This window comes from Scardinius erythrophthalmus (assembly GCF_964197995.2).
Source record: "Scardinius erythrophthalmus genome assembly, chromosome: 21".
In the NCBI taxonomy this organism is placed as follows: domain Eukaryota; kingdom Metazoa; phylum Chordata; class Actinopteri; order Cypriniformes; family Leuciscidae; genus Scardinius; species Scardinius erythrophthalmus.
Window position 1 is genome coordinate 25404184 of NC_138241.1, and position 20545 is coordinate 25424728.

General features: G+C 37.7%; 1 protein-coding gene across 1 annotated transcript; it reads left to right on the top strand.

Annotated features, from left to right (window-relative positions):
* Positions 1-361: 361 nt before the first annotated feature.
* Positions 362-16002, top strand: LOC308681680 (rap1 GTPase-GDP dissociation stimulator 1). The gene is made up of 14 exons (XM_081350763.1): positions 362-891; positions 2032-2136; positions 3579-3701; positions 5063-5188; positions 6270-6398; positions 7123-7248; positions 7403-7546; positions 7968-8099; positions 8210-8344; positions 9184-9309; positions 10693-10832; positions 10912-11038; positions 13459-13587; positions 14593-16002. The coding sequence occupies exons 1-14, from the start codon at positions 879-881 to the stop codon at positions 14718-14720; spliced, it is 1683 nt and encodes a 560-aa protein (XP_081206889.1). The 5' UTR covers positions 362-878; the 3' UTR covers positions 14721-16002.
* Positions 16003-20545: the final 4543 nt, after the last annotated feature.

The following is a 20545-nucleotide window of genomic DNA, read 5'->3' on the forward strand; positions in this document are numbered from 1 at the left end:
GCAGACGACATAACTGTAGTGTGCTTATAATAAACATAACATTATCTCCATTGGTGTGGACACATTGTTCTCTCTGTGAACATAATTTACCCTCCCTCACCCTTTCTTTTTTTTTTTTTTTTTTTTTTTGCGTGGTTCTAGCTGCATTGCAGTCTCTGGCTGGTCCCCATCCACTTTCATTCACAAGAAAAACAGCAGTTTGGACATTTTGCTTAGTGACCAGGGAAATTCATTTTTTTTGTGTGTGAACTGTCCCTTTAAATGAGTCTCCCCCACTGAGACAGCTCTAGTAATATCTTGATAAATAGCTGCCAGACCCCCTGGGCCACAGATCCCAGTGTTCAAATTTCACGTTTGCTCTGTCTGCAATAATACCCAAAGATGGAGGGGTAGAACTGCAGTGCAATGAGAATTGTGTGTTAGCCTTATCGTCTTCCTCGGGCTAATTGTCAACTGATGAGCTTTGAGCAGCTTTAGGATTTAGAGTGTATTATGAGGAGGGAGGGAGGGAGAGGCAGCAAGAATACTGCCAGAGAGCCGAGGACCGGGGCGGGGAGGATTGCATCGGCGAGAGAGACACACACACTGAAATAATAGGGCATGCGAATTAGCCAAACTGGATGCAGCGTCACTGAGAGGCACCGAGTGAAAGTGAGGGAGCGAATGACAGCGAGGGACCGAAGGAATACGCATGTGTGGTCAGCACAAACGGGAAGGGTGAGGAGCCGAGCAGAGGAGAGTCTAGGCTGCTTTACTGACTTCAGGCATTCTCAGGGCTGGAGCCTTCCATCCTGCCTTGAGGAGGGCTGTCTCTAACCACACGCCGCCGAGACACGCACGGAGGCTCAGAGACTGAGAGATTCAGAGGACCCGTGGTCATGGCAGACATAGGTGGGTGATTCAGATCTCTTCTCTGTAAATGCTATTTTGGTTATTCTGCAAGTTTTTGAACCACAATATGAGGTTTAACTTTGAACACACACACTTTCTGCCTCTAAAGGTCACACTTTCTTAGGTTCGGAGAAGTCGAATTGTGATTAACCCTCCAGGTGAGACGAACCCCATTGTTTGAGAAGTGTATCCTCAGCGTGTGGGTGTTAAAATAAGGGCATGCTGGGAGCCAGACACCCAGAGTTAATGAGAGCCCCAGGGTATCCTCAACCCCGCCCAGCTCTCATACGCACTGCTGCTTTCCATCCCTGCCCTTTACACCTATAATGGAGAGGGCTGATATCGCAGAACATATCTATTGTGTCTCTGAATGGATCACAGGGAGTTTGGGGAAGGGAAAGGTATGATAGACCTCCCCTGTGTCTATTTCCACTCTGCTTACCAGGGATTATCAGGGTGATTACTTACAGGAGAGATACAGAATCGTCTCTGTTTCTCTCTTTCTGGCCCAGTTTGCTTCCTGTGATCATCAAAGTGTGCAAATGCAAATAGTGTTCGGCTTTTAATGTATTAGTGGTATAATATAGGCACACATACATACAAATGTTTATGGTGTGAAGAATGTCACAGCAGATTGAAATTAAATCACACTGACATGTTTGTCCACAGGCATCTTCATTCATTGCTGTGTGTTTTATTTAAATAGTGTATCCATGCACATCATTTTTTTAAAAATGTACAGTATGAAAATGTAATATGTATTTATGCTAAATAATTATTACATTTAATTTTGAAGATACAGTTTATTATTATTACAAGTTAATGTAACAGTGTTATTCAATTATTAGTGTTTTTAAGTGATCATTAAAGGTAATTTAAACGAAGCATGTGTGCATGCACAAATAAATAACCAATTACATACAAATTCCTAATATACAGTTTACTTCATTATAATTTTGTATGATGATAATATACATGGGAAATTCACCGAATTCATGGATAAACTCAACTGTATCTATATAACTGAGATGGTTATGAATCATCTTGAAAAATGTCTCGGAGACACTTAAATCTGCTTGTTATTTTGAAATGTTGTGCGGTAGGGATCGTGGTGTGGTGACACTCATGATTGTGTTTCAGAATCTCTCAGCGAGGCCCTGAAAGCCATCACTGTGAGCACAGAGCTGGTGGAGGAGGAGCTGAAGCCTCATCTGGATGTTCTGCTTACCCTCCTATTAGAGAAGAGTGAGTTTACACCAATGTGCTCATTAACTACTATTTATAAATCTCTGTGTATCTGTCAGCCCATCAATCCGTCTTTTCATCCATATCTGTATGTATATCTATTGCAACATCCAATCCTGGTGACATGATCCATACAAGAGACTAATACGCCATGATCACATGTGAAATATGTGTTTTTTCCAGATGCCCTGCTGAGTGAGGGCATCATTTAGCGTCACACTCATTACATACTCATCCTGCTGTGAGCTGTTATTTGCCTCTGCCTCCTTGAAGTAGTATGTGTGTGTGTGTGTGTGTGTGTGTGTGTGTGTGTGTGTGTGTGTGTGTGTGTGTGTGTGAGAGAGTGTGTGGGAAGACAATCCAATGTAGGGGGCAGCAGAGGGTCAGCTTATCTTCCTGCTAGCAGATTTGGGGCACAAGTAGGAGACAAGTAATCCGCATTTACATTTGAGAGAGGGAGAGAGGGAAGGCGAAGGAGAGAAAGGGTTAATCTCATTAATCTTTCTCTTCTTTTCTCCACTTCACTCCCCATCTTCTTCTAATTCTCACAAATTAGTTTGCACCAGCTGGCCCTTCTTGGCACATTCCTTGTGCTTTCGGATCGCAAATGCTAAAATGGAAAAATGGAAAAGCAGCCCCCGCAAAAGAACACAAAGTAGATGTTACCATAGCAGCAAGGCTTCCTCTGACAGCTTGACCTGCCACCGTGGCCCTTGTGTATATATATTTTTTGAGGAGAACATGCTTTAATGACAAATTTTCTCCTGTTAGCATCTCTGTCTCCGGGGCAGATACTTGTCAACTACTGTGAATTTGAACGGATTACTCAGCCTTGCTGTCAGAGCATCTCTGGAGTGCACAGAACAAAACCTGAGGGAGGAGATAAAATAAAAAGTGAAAAAACAGGATGAGCAATCAAGAATTAAGGGTGGTTTAAAATTGATTTGATATCAGTAAAAAAATCGGGAAGCTTTGTTAAAATATTCAGTTGGTTTTATTAATTGGGGATGTCTGTCATGTTTGGTTGCAATAAAGGTGAGAAAGGATCTATTTGCTGCAGTATTGAATTTATTAAACAGAACTCGAAACACTAAGAACACTACGGAACAAAACAACCGCTATACACACCATGAGAACTGACTATGAACAGAAAGAAATACAGGGCTAAAATACACAGACCAAGCTAATTAACCAAATGAACATCATGTGCAAAAGATGATTAAACAATGAATAACCAAGGTAACTAACAGAAACACAGGAAAACACAGAAACCCTGACAATATCCAGTCTACAAAAATGGAAAACACGCCTGTAAAGTATATGACCCAAATAAACAGACACGCATATTTATATATACCCCACTAACATATGTTTGTGTGTATTAGACATTATAGATATTACAAACATGCAAAGAAAATAATCATATATATTTCTATCCCCAGAGAAAGGAACAGCAGAGAAAATAGTGTCCAGTGGTGTTCTGCCCATTCTGGCTCAAGTCCTGAGGAAGAAGAGTCCCCTCACCTCTCAGGTCACCTTACTGGTGGCAGAGATGGCCAGAGAAGGTAAATGAGATTTATATTAGAGTCTGTTACTTACACGGGTGTTGCATCAACTACAGCTTTTTAGCCATCACGTTCTTTGAAGCTTTTTATCCTTCATTTATTACTACTTTTCAAATGCTTTTTATTCATGGTAACACTTTAAAATAAGGTTTCGTTTGATAACGTTATTTGACTACATTAGGTAACATGAACTAACGATAAACAATACTTCTACAGCATTTATTAATCTTAGTTAATGTTAATTTCTACATTTACTAATACATTATTAAAATCGAAAGTTGTATCTGTTAACATTAATGCACTAACATAAACAAACAATGAACAATTGTATTTTGTATTAACTAACACTAATAATGATTAATAAAAGCTGTAAAAATGTATTGCTTATAGTTAGTTAACTATAACAAAGTAATAACTAATATTTACTAATGATTATATTATTATTATAGGTTTTACTTTTGTCCCAGACTCATCATATAACTGACATCTGTCATTAAAATATAATTTATTACATTAAAAACTATGATAATCTAAACAAAGTGTGAAATAAACATAAACCATTTCAATATTCATTGTGTGAAATGATTCATATCAATTAGGGACATATTTTTGTTTCTCAGTTGTGATGTCATTTACACCACAATGAATCTTTTTGACCCTAATATGTTTTTTGTAAATGTGAAGTCAGTGAATAGCTTAAGTTGAAATATACTATGAATATTGTTGACTCTGTGATGGATTACTTATGTTCCTCATTTGTAAGTCGCTTGGATAAAAGTGTCTTCTAAATGAATAAATGTAAATGTTATATCTGAAGGAAACAAAAAGAAATCAAGGTGAATATTTTTACCTTTCACGTCACTGTGAACTGAATATTTGTATTGTGTTATTTCTCACAAAGCCACAATTTTATGAAAATATTGTTTAATTGTATTTAAGGAACATAAAATGCTAGCTATGAAATTAGCATTAGCAAGATAGAGAAGTCTGTCATTTTATTACAAAAAAGTTACAAATATCATTTACTTGTTAAATATCAATTACTGTCATTATAAGCATTTGAGTTCACATAGTTCCTGTAGATAGAACCTTGTATTTGTCCATCCATGAACCAAATGTCCCCGCAATGACAATAAAACTTATATAAACAGCTCAATAGATGGACTAAATAATGTCCGTTTTGGAACTTTTGGAACCTTTCTTTTTAATGCCAAAATGTGTTTGTAATGGTTAAGATTAGGGAAATAATTTCCAACTCAGGTAATTATATTAAGCTTTATAGAATAAGAAGTTCAATAGAAAGCAATGTGAGGTTTCCACCATTATGTAAAACATGACGTTTGTGCATTTGTGTGTGTTAGCCACTGTGAGAGAGCGCTGTATTGAAGCAGGTCTGGTGACCGTATTAGTCCCTTTACTGAAAAGCACAGACCAGGACCAGCTGCTGCACACGGGCCGTGCAATTGGACGGATCTGCTTCGAAAATGGTGAGTAAAACTGTTCCTGGATGTTCTATGTTGGACAGTTTGAGGGTAGGGCTGCTTGAGCATTCATAGTGTCCGGTGCGTTCAGAGTGACAGAAAAGCTCCTTGACTTGATGTGTATCCAATTTGGTCCCACAGTTCCATTCAGCTTCTTTGCTTCGGTTCTAACACAGTTTTCTTACCACATAGTTTCATTTGAAGTTTCACCTGTAGTACTCTGATATTATGGTTCGGCGATCTGCGTCTGGTTTAAATACGTGTAGTGTGGAGTGATTCTTTGATCCTTTCTAAGTCCTTGGATTGACTTTCTGTTTTGTCAACATCTCCTGGCCTAGTTTTCTCTGCCTTTGTGCTGACACGAAAGTTTCTTCTAAAGTACCAGCACTTCTGTCCCGGTCTATGTTGAATTTCATATTCTAAAGGCTGCTTGCTGTTCCTTAGGTTGTTTATGTAGTTTGTGATTAGTCTAGGGCTGTCAAAAGATTAATCGCGATTAATCGCATCCAAAATAAAAGTTTGTGTTTACATAATATATGTGTGTGTACTCTGTATAATTATTTTGTATAAATACACACACATGCATGTATATATTTAAGAAATATTTGCATACATATACTGTATATATTTATATATCATTTATATTATATATAAATATAATTTTTTTATATATAAATTACACATTTTTCTTAAATATATACAAGCATGTGTGTGTATTTATATATACAAATTTAATTATACACAGTACACACACATATATTATTTAAACAAACTTTTATTTTGGATGCGATTAATCGCGATTAATCTTTTGACAGCCCTAGATTAGTCAAAAAGTAGCTTGCTAAAAATATGCTTTAGGTATAATGTATATTCTGCTCTTGTTTTGTCGAGGCTTGGTTTGCGACAGCCTGTTCATGCAGAGCTTTCATTACGCACATTCATAATAAAATAAACCACCATTCATTCTCTGTGCTCTTCTCTCCATGATTATTCTCACATCTTCTATAGCTCTCAATGCCCATCCCTCTCTTGGCTGTCTGTCCCTGTGCGCCCACTCACCCATCCGCCCCATGTCTCTCTCTCTCAGCTGCTCAGCAGATGCAGCTGGTGGAGAATGGAGTAATCCCTAGGCTGGTGGCCATAATGCAGCAGTATCCCGAGAATGACCCGCTGGTAAATGTCTGCCTGCTGGCACTCTGCAACCTTGCTGATGTGGGTAAGACAAAAATAGAGAGCAGGGAAGCACTAAAATCATATATAATGAAAACACTGGCTGACTGGACATTGTAGCACTTGGTAGGGATACACTGTTTTTTTAAATTCTGGCCATACTGATTTTTTCTTTCTTATCATAACCATTAGACTACATGGCCTAAAATTCTGGGTTATTTATTTATGTATTTATTTATTTAACCGATATATGACCAGTGTTGATATTCTGGGCTATCATTGTTTTTATATTATATTTTTTATTTATGTCATTATTTATAATTTTAATGTTATTATTATAATTATTTATAATTTTTATATGATCTATATTTTTTTTTGCATAACCGATAAATGAACGATGTTTACATTCTATGTTATTTTGTTTGAATAAACTAAAAATAAATCTTTAAAAAACTAAAATGCAAGTGAATTTAAGCATCACAATATAAAAATATACTGTATGAAACATGGATATTCATTTTAAGATGTCCTAAAGTGTTATTACATTTATTTATGTTTATTAACTTTGTGTTATTAGATGAGGGCAAAAATAGGGAAAATGAGCATGCCAATATGCTACCAATATATCGTGCATCCATAACACTGTTTTTATAGCCATCCCATTCTCAGTTAATCTTATTTGCATAAATATTCAGGTATTTTTTCTCATAATATCTCTTGTATCTATACAAGATCTAGTGATTCATTCTGAGGTATGCCACTGTGTTCAGATGCTGCACGAGAGGCTCTGGCAGAAGTGGGTGTTGCGGAGGTTTTGACATATCAGTTGAAGCGGGCACCGGATGCTGAACGCCGGCATCTCATACTAGAGGTTCTTGGGTCACTGGGAGAGAGTGGTGAGACGAATATTTAAACCAGGTCCATACATGAGCCTGGATTGTACAAAACATTAATTGTATTGAGTACTTTGGTTGAAATATGATCTTGTACCTCAGTTACTGTGTCTAGAAGTGAACGGAAAATGTGTGACCACATGTTCATGTCTCTTAGATGCTCTGAAGCTGCAGTTTGTGGAAGCAGGCGTGCCCGAGGCTCTCTCTGAAATGATTCGAACTCTTCAGGGTGGCTCTGACACACATGACCTCTGCAGCATCAAAGTGGCTTCCAACCTCATAGTGTCCCTTCTATTGGGAGGTATGGCTCTCCATTACTTCACCACTTGGGTTGTTATCATAAACTAAAACTGTTAAAATTTAGTTTGTTGGAATAAAGCTGAACTAAGAACTAGAACATTAGAAATGTTAAAAATGAAACATAAACGAAAATCTAAAAATAAAAGCTCATTCAAAATATTTATAAAAAACTATAATAGTATATAGATAGTACTTACCACCACTAACTTAATATCTCTTCACATTTTAGTTTTAATCCACTTGTAGACATTAGTTACACATCACCAGTAACAGAGTCTCATGAATATGTTAATAAATTTGCAAGAAGGGTACTGTTCGGTTTTATTTTATATTGCTTGCTTTATTAACCAAAATGGATGGATGAGAGATTCAGCATCCTTTATTTAATGTAGGCATTTTCTAGCATCTGCCTTCCATTACAGATGAATCAATGCAGAAGTGTTTCGGGGAAGGGACAGGGATGGTGTATCAGGATGTTCTCTCCTGGCTGCAGTCATCAAACACTGAGCTGCAGTTGTCAGGAGCTCTGGCCATTGCTAACTTTGCCAGAAATGGTGAGAGGATGAATATAGTTTTTTTTTTAGAGAAGGTTTTGTCTGAATCACTCCAATTTTCTAAAGTATATCAGATTTATAAGGAAAGTTTCCTCTTTTTTTGCTCTTAGACAGCAATTGTGTGAAGATGTTGGAATTAGGAGTTGTTCCTCATATTCTGGACCTGTTGGAGCAACATGTAACAGAGGGAGATGTATCTGTGCAGCACGCTGGCCTCAGTGCACTTAGAAATCTCGCCATTCCAGGTTCTTCAGTTCTCTTCTTTTCCATATAATTCAATATCATCAAACTGCCTTCTTTTTTCTGGCTGTTAACAGTATTTTCTGAATAAAGATATCCAAAACTCTTTGAACTAATTGAAACTTGCGGTCCCACTTTATATTAAGTGGCGTTAAGTACTATGTACTTACATCAAAAAATAAGTACAATGTACTTATTGTGTTCATGTTGTATTGTAAAACACTTTTGCTGCTATTGAGGTGTGATACGGGTAAGGTTAGGGACAGGTGTGGTGGATTGGGTAGGTTTAAGGTGTAAGGGAAGGGTCAACTGTAATTACAAATGTAATTATATAAATTAATTACAGCTGTAATTACATGCAGGAATTTTTCAAATGCAAGTACAATGTAAAAACATGTAGTTAAACAATAAGTACATTGTATCAAATTATTAATTTCAGTGTAAGTACATGTAAGTACATATTTAATGCTTATTTACATATTTAAACAAAGTTTTGTAATAAACTTGTAATACAAAACAATTGGCATAATGTACAGTGATTAATCAGCTGGGGAAGTATGTCTTGCCATAACCACACAGTTAAATGTCGCTGTAGATTTAGCAGCACAGTACTGTAATAACCTACAGTACAATACTGCATTTCTATATTACAGTAAAGTACCGTAATTTGCATTGTATTGTGGGTAATTTTGTTTGAGCGGGAACATTTTACAGTACATTTTAGGGTTGCTGTAACCTAGCTGTAACCTGGCTGTAATATGCCTGGCAATAATACAGGGTACCACAATCATTCTTAGTTTCAGCTTTGCTCTGTAGTCTTACTCTCTCTATTTCCCTGATGTAGCCTCCAATAAGGTGCGTATGTTGGAGGATGGAGTCACGGAAAGGATCAGGACCCTTCTGCGTTCTGACATGCCCCCAGTCCAGTTCAAACTGTTGGGCACTTTGCGCATGATGGTGGACGGCCAAGGTAACGGGTCAAGAAAAATACTATTTTGAGAACATTATTAAAGTGATATTTCACCGCTGGAAAGATGAATGTGTTTTTAAATTGGGTCATTTATGTAGTAGAAATGTGAAATTATTTTAGAACTTGGGGCCTTCTAGACTGAGAAAAGCCAGAAATTTTTTTTTGGCTAATGTGGATGAAAGACAACAACTCCCAGAATGCACTTGCTTTGCTGCCCTACGAGGCCACTCCCAAGTCACGCCTACCGGTTACAGAGGGCAGTATCGGAAATTATACAACTAGACTACTAGTTGACTTTGAAATTGAAAAGACACCGTTTTATCGTGAGATCCCACCCCCTATGGGCGGGTTGAAAACATGTGGAACTAGCTCCTACTACTGGCTGTAGTTTTTAGCCTCTGGCCAAAAAAGCCTCCGATGACACAAAATGACAATTTTTGCGTCATTGGAGGGTTTTTTCCAGACACACAATACAGAAATCTCTCGTCTCAGGCGGACATGAGGGAGGGAAGCACGGTCATTCGAAAATACTACCGGGTTTCTTCTGATACAAAGCTTAATGCTAATCAGTGAAGTATCCCTTTAAAGACCATATATTTTTTAACAAACGTTCTATTAACATTACTGGAATAATGTTTGTTCAGAACACTGAGAGAACCTTGCTAGAACTTTAGACAAAGTTCTGAGAACATTCCCTGTTAGTTGGGGTGCTAGCATCGTCAAAGTCATGGGTTTGATTCCCTGGTAATGCATGAACTGACAAAATATATTGAATGCAATGTCACTTTTTACTCTTTAAATTTAAAAAGTCATTTTAAAAATTACTCTAAAATGCATACTATGAAAAAACTGAATAAGTGTGACAGTCTACTATACTGTAAGACTGGTGGTAGTAAAAAAGTACATTAATTTGGCCGTTGAAAAGGAGGACATGACAATAGACAGGTTGTAATTTTTAGACAAAAGATTTGTTAAACTATACAATTACCTGCCAAATGACTATAATGGCTGATGAATTAACATTTCTCCTTACAACTTTAAACTGTAGTTCAAATGTAGGGAACATAGAGGCTGTAATTTCCAGCCCTTCAGTAAAGTGTGTTATTTTAGAGGGAGCCCTTAGACACCTCAGCATGCAGACAATAGGCCTGCAAGGGCTTTGACGCACTAAATTATTGTCTGCACTCCAGTGATTATTTCCCTTGACAAAAGTGAACTGAGTAACTAAATACAGAGGTAAACAAACCTTAAAGTGCTGCCACAGTATCTCTTTGACATTTGTAATGTCTCATTAAATGTATCAACAGTTAAATGACAGTCAAATGTCTCATTAAATGTTTGCTCTCTTCATTTCTACTGTACTTTTTTTCCCCCATTTCGTAGAAGAAGCAGCTTCAGTTTTAGGGAAGGATACAGCTTTGTTAGCACGAGTCATGGAGTGGTGCGAGGCTAAAGATCACGCCGGTGTCAGAGGCGAAGCCAATCGCCTTTTAGCAGCTCTCATAAGACACAGCCGAAACCCTGTGAGTTTTAGACACACACAATATGTGTAACTGCTGTCATTATGGCTGTCTAAAATATAACCCTCTCTTGTCTTTAAAGGAAGTCATCCAAACTGTCATTAAAGCAGATGGAGTCCAACATCTCATCTCAATGGCAACCAGTGAGCACGTCATCATGCAGAATGAGGCTTTAGTTGCTTTGGCTATTGCCTCTGCAATAGACATTGGTGAGACTATGGTTGTGTCCCATAAGACATATTATACAATATACACTTTATACTATGTACTATTCATACTAGTGTATCAATTTTAAGAGGTTATTTGTGTCTAATAGCCCTTCTCCCTCCACTACTAAAGGAAAGCTGCGACAGTTGAGTGCATGAAGTGTCCAACCATCCACACTTATACTGAAATATAAAAATCGTTCTAAAAAATGTGACAGAGTCCAGTGATATCGAGTTGTGGTTTGGGCTTTGCTATTCTTTTAAATTTAGAATGATTTTTAAAACTTAATCTTTATCTTTATAGTTATCAACCTAATGTGTGAACAGGTCTTGCCAGTCTTTAGGCCATTTCACTCTGCACCGACAGACTGCAACATAACAACATTGTGCAACATGATCCGACAAAACCTGATAAAGTGTGTTACCCCTTTTGGTGTCTGTTGGCTTTGATCTCCACTTGTTTTTGCCAATTGAACATGTTGAATTGCCTTTTGTCGGGTTGTGGGATGTCTGAGAAGTGATGTACTGTAATCATTGCCATTGTCTACGTTGGTCGGCATCTGTCTGTGCAGTGTGAATTTGCCTTTGTGCTTGTATGTTGGTCACTGAACTCTTTGAATTATGTAGTGTCCCTCATACATGGTGCTGGGAAAGTTACTTCCAAAATGTAATACATTATATATATATATATATATATATATATATATATATATATATATATATATATATATATATATATATATATATATATATATATATATATAGCCAGCGAACCCAAACCCTCTTTTGGCCTTAAAAAGCTACTGTCAGGATTTACTTAAGACACGCAGTAAATAATTTGCGCTGAAAAGGCGTGGACATAGTTATTTTTGCAGCTGACATTAATGCATATGCATTTGTTGGAGAGTATTTAAAGTCCTCCTGTAGTCAATAATATTATCCCTTAAAACTCATCTTTGATCACCAAAAGGACATATTTTTAAAAAAATCCTTGAAAAAAAATTCTTCATGCCTTAAAATTGCTTGAATGTAACTCTACACCCTTGCCTCATTTATTATACGCGGTTCTATAAATATGCACATTAGCCCCGCCTCCACTCAGTCACACCAGCTCAGAGATTTACCCGTTGATGATCACACGTTGACGTGATTGGTTACAAGGTAGTTTGTGACGACGTTCTGAGACTGTCTTTGGTTCACTGCAGTTTTAAGGGGAAAATACTCGGCAATGGTGTTGTTAAAACAACATTAAAAGCTTGATTTTCACCACGGGGACTTTAAATTAATCTTGCAAGGTGATTTACTAAGGTTTAAGCTAGTCAATTTACTGGTTTTTGCCCCATTATTTACCATCCAAAAAATGCATGTCTTAAATCAGATGCTAATTTGCGCTGCTCTTGGTAGATTGCGTTGGTCATTATGGAAATGATACGGTTGCTTCTGTGTTCTTGAATTTGCACGTCGTCAGTAGATCACGCACTAAACGTTCCACTCCAATCGGCGCTTTTTTGGAATTGTGCTCTCACACTAATTTGCCCTGTTTAGTGAATCTGGCCCATAATGTAATAGTCACAGTGAAGGCTTATGGCACAATACAATAAGTAACAACCACTGTAAGAATCACAAAAGTAGACAAGCTATCAAAGTCTGGTAAATTATGGTGGAGATACCAAACACAATAGAGCTAGAGCCCACTATAATGCAACCTATAGCCTAATGACATGGCAAGACGCACAACCTCTTTTTCGTTTCTATTCTTTTCTTTTCTTTCAAGTTCACAGCACAAACCTGGCATGCATATGTTCCACAACAAGTCTCTTCACTTCTCAGGGTTCAAGTAGCATGGCAGACTGAGAGAAAATGAATTTCTGTTGCTTTGTCTTGCCCCGCGCTCTCGTCCGCCGCATTCTTTCTCTTCTTCCGACCCTGCAGCTCTCTCGGTTAGTTTAGTGTTAGCGTGGTACTGGTCCAGTTGTTTCTTCAAGTTACTTTCTCGATGTAGAGAGTTCCATTGATGTCGCATATATATTGCACTTGACTATTATGTTCTTGTTCTTTTCTCTGACTAACTAAAAATAATGGGAGAATGTCCATCTCACAAATGTAGAATCTGTCTCTGCATTCATCTCAACCATCGAATTCAATTTTTTTCTCTGGTGCTGGAATGTCTCGCAGTGTTGGTAAATTCAAAAAAAAAAAAAAAAAAAACTTAATTTTGGGTAAAAATGCGTTGTTGTAACGTACGTTACTGAGATTGTAAACAGTATTATATTATCAAATTATATTAGTAATACGTTATATTACTGCGTTTCAGCAAAAAGTTATTTATTACTGTAATGGCATTACTTTTGTAATGCGTTTCTCCTGCTCATACATCCCATCTCTAATCTTGGTATATGCGTGCCACTTTCTCTTCTGTGCAGAGGCAGTCCAAGAACCATTTCTGGATGCAGATCTACTTCCCACCTTGCAGAAGATGCTAGATGACCCTGTTGTGGCTGTGGAGGTCAAATTCAGTGCTTTAGGCCTCATTTGCAGCCTAGCCAACTCCAGTCAGTACTGCAAAATGAACACACTATGGAAATAAGGGCAAATATTGATGGATGGATGGAAATTGTTCTTGCATGACAATATACTCATTCACAATCATTACCCATAAATCCCCAAACCCTGACAATCACCAGTCAACAATACAATACAGTACAATCAACAATACAATCTCATAGAAACAACATGACAAAGAGACACATAAGAGACAAAGAGCTATTATTAGTTTCATTTGATTTCTTATGTACCTTATTCGGTTTCAATACAGCATGATGTTAAAAAAAATGCTTTAGTCTGACTTGATAATATCTCAAAAACGTATACTGCCGATAGATGGTAAAAATACAAATTCAGTATGCAGTACATGATTTTGTTCCAAGACAATATTATTAGCTAACCTCAGGGTTGCCAGGTCTGTGCAATAAAAGTAGCCAAATGGCCAATCAAAAGTTGCCCAAAAATAACCCAAATGCGATTTTCTCTGTCAGGCGGATGAATTCGCCACTGAATTTGTATATATGGGGATGGAAATCAACCCACAGAAAAATGTTACACACAGCAACAACTTAAAAGTAGCCCAATTCCACTGGAAACCCGCAGACTTGGCAACACTGGTCAGCCTTAAGAAGTTTATAATAGGATAATTAATATACTTTTTCGAAAGGGTCACCTGTAATAATAGAGCAAAGTTTTAATTGATTCAACAGCTTTGTTTTTAAACTAACAGACGGGCTGATACCTGATACCATATGGAATTACAATACTGTAAGACACTCATAATCACAGACATAATAAAATAATCTGTTATCTCGCTCCAAAAGACCTGAGACGGCTCCACATATATTCTCCACATTGTCTTTTTACATATGCTGTCTATATGGTCCTTCCAAGATTCCTGGTTATCTCTCATTACTCTTAGGTACTTATGTGTCTACCTAACTGATGTTTTCATTGGGATGATTCACCGATTCACCTTTTCTCATCATTTGCCTTCTCTTTCTATCTTACAGGCATGTTAAGGGAGCAGATAACATCTCTAAACCTGAGGGATACTCTGTCCAAACTGTCCACTCACACCAGTACAAAGCTGGCCAAGCAGGCCGACACGGTGATGGCTGTTCTTTCTGAAAACGCCTAGACTAACACGTCTTGCATAGTCATCCTTGTGGGGATTGTTTCAGACAGTTCATCCCCATAAGGACAGTAAAACAAAAAAGTTACTCCCATCTAGCTTGGCATATAGTCAGACCAAAGCAATATAAGTTTACCCCAGCCACTTTGGAAAAAGGTGGTGTGATTTAATCATCTAAAGTAGGAAGAAGTCAATTTGTCCATGATTTATGTCATTTGTTGTCAGCTATCCCAGGGACAGGAACACTTGGGAGACAGGCTATCCATCAGACATCAGTAATGAACCTTCTGCCCTACTAAACAAGAAACAGAAACAACTCTTTAAATTTATGAGGAGTGCTCAGTGGAAAATAACTACATACAAACATGCAAGGACCATGGACTTCCATTGTAAGATCACTAGATCTAGCAAAGCAGCTGTATCTATTTATGAGCTTGCTGTCTGTCCATGGAAATGAATTAATAACAAACATATAATTTTATGTTGCATACCAATGTACTAAACTGCTGTTTATATGAGTAGTGTTATACTTGTCTTGTGGTTTCTTCTATCAGAGTATGTTAACACAGCTGATTTATATTTCATCAAGTTATAAAATGTGGAATGAAAAAAAATGGTTAGAAAATAGTATGTCTCGGGTTGTAATGTCTATTTTCATATCATAGCTGGCCTTACTATTTAAGTTTTCTTGTGTAGGGCTTTTTAATGCAGATTCTTTGATCATGTTGATCATTTATTTCTAGCTAGCCATGAGCACAAAACTGAATCTCCATATCATGAAAGCAATAGCCAGAAACATATCAAGAACAGTTCTTGAGCTTCCCAAGTCTAAATAAAAAGCAATCGTCATTGATACCTCTAGCAGTGTTGTGTAAATGCTGTTGTGTTTGCATCTTTGTATCCATGTCTTAAAAACTCGCCGTTTCGGTCAAGGTCAGACGATCGACAAAACAGAACAATCTTAGTGACGACTGTGTCAGAGGAAGTAATGTTTTGAACTGTGTCTATGAGTGTGGCCTGTATATTTCCCGGAAACAAATGGCCTGAGGGCAACGTCAGACTTTTCAGATTTAACAAGCTGAATTATCTGAGGTTGCTGTGACGTGGCCAAGAAGGCTTCATGCAGCACTGAAGATCACAAATATATAGCACAATATCCATCCGTCCTTCATAGCTGCTGTGCTAATGGGTGTTGATTACCTTTTTAAATAAATAGACTATTTTTGTGTGTAAAGTGTACGGTTTACCAGAACAGCTTGCTTCTGGCAATAAAGTGGAAATACAGCAGATAATGCCTGGTTTTGTTTATATAATGATCTTTAGACAGGAAACAATTATGATTATTAATACATAGCCTACACACACACACACACACACACACACACACACACACACACACACACACACACACACACACACACACACACACACACATATATATATATATATATATATATATATATATATATACATATATGAAAGGATGATGTAGAAAGTTTAAAAATAAAAATGCAGTCACTCTCTATTCTTGTCACTGTCTTCTTTGTAAACCACTTCTGAACACCGTCATTAAAAGGCGCCAAAATCAGAAGTCTTCGACATGACCACTAGATGGAGATAATTGAAACACTACTTTGACTAGAAGGCATGCTTTCATTGCAGATTTCAGTGCGTTTGTCTGTACAGCTCTTTCAATGGCCTTAGGGAGCAAATCTTCATTATCTTAATAAAGAAAAAGCTGAGAAACCAGTACAGTACGTATCTATTTACTGTCTAATTTCATGGCAGTTACTATCTACAACTACAATCGGATTATTTGTCATTCATGGTAACCTATTATTTTTAATTATCTTGTGTAATGAAGTCAGAATAGCTACCAATTAGGTGTTTTTATTTTTTTCCTTTGTTGAAGCTCTGTTTGATGTATATATTATCGGTGTAACGAACATTCTGACAGTTTACTCTGGTAAGGCCAGGCTGTTGATTCATGTGACAAAGGATTATGACGGCTGAGGGAACCACTATCTTTGAGGTTTTGTGTACATGTTTGCATTAAACAAACGGTGGGCATGTTTTGCAGGAGCTGTGCCGAGTGAAACATATGGGTAGTCTCTGCAGGTGATTGGTACAACAGGCCACATGCCCAGAGCTCATCCACTCTCATCCGTCCACATTACACAAGCCACGGCACCCAGCCGAGCCTAATCAGTGTGTTCCTCCATCATCCACTGAGTGGACCTCCACCTCCTATAACAGCAATAGCTCAATAACCTCACTAGGAGGAAATCACTGGTGAGTCATTCCTGTTATCCAGTACATTTTCATTTAGCCATCATACACTTTAATATATTTGAACTCACAACTGCTGAGGATGGAAATCTGATTGTTTTTATTTGATCAGAACAAGAGAATGCCCAAAGTAAATGCAGTGCCATTTTAAAAAACATTTAAACCCAACCAGCCGAGTATTCATGTTAAAATACTTAACATACAGTGTACATACTTTTTTATTTCCTCATTATTTTCCATTCAATTGGCACACCGTTTGTTTTACTGAATAATAGAGTTTAAGTGCCTGTTCTTAAAGGGCATATTTCTGCATAAACCTTTTATGCTTTAAATTGCAAAGCAGGTATATTCCATTTTAAAATGTACAGAACCAGCACTGTATACTGCTTAATAGAACAGGTATTTCAAGTACTGATTCTAAAAAGGAGGAATCACCATCTGACATGAAACTTGCTGATTTATATTCATTGAAGGAAGGCTGCTGGGCTGGTTTTCCTCTTCCGGTGTCAAGTTTCATCAGAGAACTGCAGCTGTGACATTCATGTTACGGTTGTAATCTGGGCATTGCTATATCTAAATCACTACAGCTACAAACACCCAAAACCACACAGAAACAGGTTTGAATGGACACTGTGCTGCTTCTTTTAATGATGCTACAAAAATTATAATGTCATCTTTGTATTTCAGCAAGTTCATCCTGTCTTTAATTCACAATTTAATCAATGCTTGCTGTTGTGGAACATTACAGCACAGCCTTTACAGATTACAGATCACACAGAGGTTAATCTGCTGATCCTTCAGAGTTATCAACTTCCACAAGAAAGAAAAAGTGATGAAGAGGAGAAAAAACAAAAAGGCGCACTGATCTTAGGTGGTCCATTGGATCTGCACATCTGATCTCCATTGGAGTTATGAATGAGATTTTTTTTTTCTTTTTTTTTTTTTTTACAATCACTATTGGATCAATTTCTCAATACTTACTGTAGGTCACTTTCACTCAAAACTCTTCACACAGTGAGCATAACAGCAGTCTATGTGGCCTAAACTATGGATCATTTATCACTGCTTTGGGACTAAATGTATTCAATAACCACTTATTTCAAATGATATGAATTCTTTTCACACTTAAACACAACCACCATCAAAACTCTATGTATCTACTGGCCACTTTGCACGTTTCATATTATTTTCAAAACTGTTAAAGTTAAGTACAAAACAATAACATAATACAAAACTGAAAATGAAAGCAATTTCGTAAGAACCATACTGAAATGATCCTGACGCTAAAAATAAATAAATGTTATCAAAGCAATTAGATGTAGCTGAACTCCCACACAGATGTTAGTCTTTCAGTTTCATTACCATATGGGGACCATTTAGGAATATTTTTTTAATGTAATGTAAGGGCTGGGTACCGAGTTCGATACTTTTTATACCGACGAATTGCCTCGATACTATCGAGTATCGAAAAATGACTTGCTGTAATCAGTGGCGTACCGCACATCTCTGAGGCCCCCCCGCAAAGAAGGCGACGGGGCCCCTCCCACCAGCAGTGATGCTATGCCTATCAGTGATGCGCGGGTCAATGTATAAACAACCCGCACCCGACCGACGTTTTAAACTAACCCGCCCGCAACTCGGACCGCAAAAAAAAAAGAAAAAGAAAATATTGTACCCGACCCGCTTCCTGACCCGCATTTTTTAAAAGTAGTAAATGCTCTTCGTTGCGTCGTTGGGAAAAAAAAGAATATAGGCTAGCCTAGGCTATTCTAATTTTGTCAAGAATTATAAAAAATCGTCAATAAGCTCATAATTTGTAAATAGTCTAAATGTTTAGTTTTAACAACAATTTTAAAAAGCTGGCTATGTCTATTTTGATGTTTCTGTGCAAGTTCATCCAGTAGCACCTCAATGCAGTACACAAGATCCGAGGGGAGGAGTCGGATCTTATATAAGGGGTGGAGATTGGTAGGTTTAGGGGTGGAGATGGGTAGGTTTAGGGGTGGGTTTAGGGATCAGGGGGTGGAGATTGGTAGGTTTAGGTATGTAAGGTGGGAGGAGTTGGATTTTATCCGACTCCTCCCCCCGGATTTTATGCTCTGCAGTGAGGACCATCTCAGTTCAGCAGACAGTGAGGTTCGGGTTTGTTCCGAGCTCGTGAGCGGAGAGCTGAACCTATTCCGCTCCGCTCACTCATTCCGCAGGGTCGCTCGCTCAACCCAGAATGGCCTGCTGGTTCGAAAATATGTGGAATAAGGGCTGCCTCCGACTAATTTTTTTTTTTTCTCTAGTCGACTAGTAGTTGGTCATTTAAGCCATTCGTGGACAAATCGCCCCTTTATATTAATTTAATTAGCCTACTTAAATAGGCTATAGCCTATGGATAATAAGCGTTATGACCGCACGCATAAAGCTTGCCACAAAGAACCGGTTAAAGTAATGATTATGAATGTGTCTAAATTAGCAAGGAGACATTTAATTGTTTAGTAATAAACTGGTGTTTTCTGTGTCGCTGCAAAGATGAAGTTGGCAATTCGGACTCGCCATGAACGCCATATGCACATTTCATTTGGATTACATAATCAGAGAGTAGCCTATTTATTTTGGTTTGAAAATTTTCGTTTAAAAGTAGACAATTGATTGATAAAACATTGATCAAAATTAAGATACAATTTATACAAAACGAAAATCTTTTAAAAAGAGTTTTCAATAAAACAAAACGTCGTCAAAATCATGTTTTACCAAAAACAGCGCCGTTGCTAGGAGGGCGCCAGCGCTTCTGCCTCTCAGCAGCTCTGCCTCGCGAGTGGATGATGATAGCCCTGAAGACGCCTATAGCAATGATAGCCTATACATTAGTGGTAGTATACCTTTAGTTAAGTTATACCTTAGTCTTCGTAGCGCGCTAATAGACAATATTTTCGGAAAATGCAGCCCAGGTATGATGCGTAATGGAGATTCCAAAGCGCTCTTCTTTGGTCAGAACCATGGAGAGCGATCGCGGATAGGTCCATCCTATGCACCGAAACTTTTAACAATGCAACAAAATATTTAAAGAGCATCAAGCTATTAAAATCTATATTATGTATACGCACGCACAGATAATAACAGCTGTATTAGTCAATAATAACCTTTTTTATTTTTTTATTTAACGTTTTTAATTTAAGGCCCACCCACAATTGGTCTGGCTTATCCAAAACTGAAATCCTGGCGCCGTGCCTGGTTGGTCGTGCCAGTTTTGTGGCTATCAAATGTGTAAATAGCATCGCAAGAAGTACACATGACAAAACCAGCACTTTGGTCATCATCTTTCATTATTTCGGCAAATGTCTCCCACACTCCCACAGCTTCCACTCCCCAGTCTTCACCTTTTCTCTTGCCGCCTCCATCTCTACCTGCAGACTGAGCTCGTGCGTCATCGTACTTCTTGCCAGTTATTCAGCCAATAAAGTGTAGACCTATGTATTTCATTGAAGTGTCTAATATATAAATTACAAAGGTTTAATTGGCATCTTTATTTCAAACGACCCGACCGACCGCGA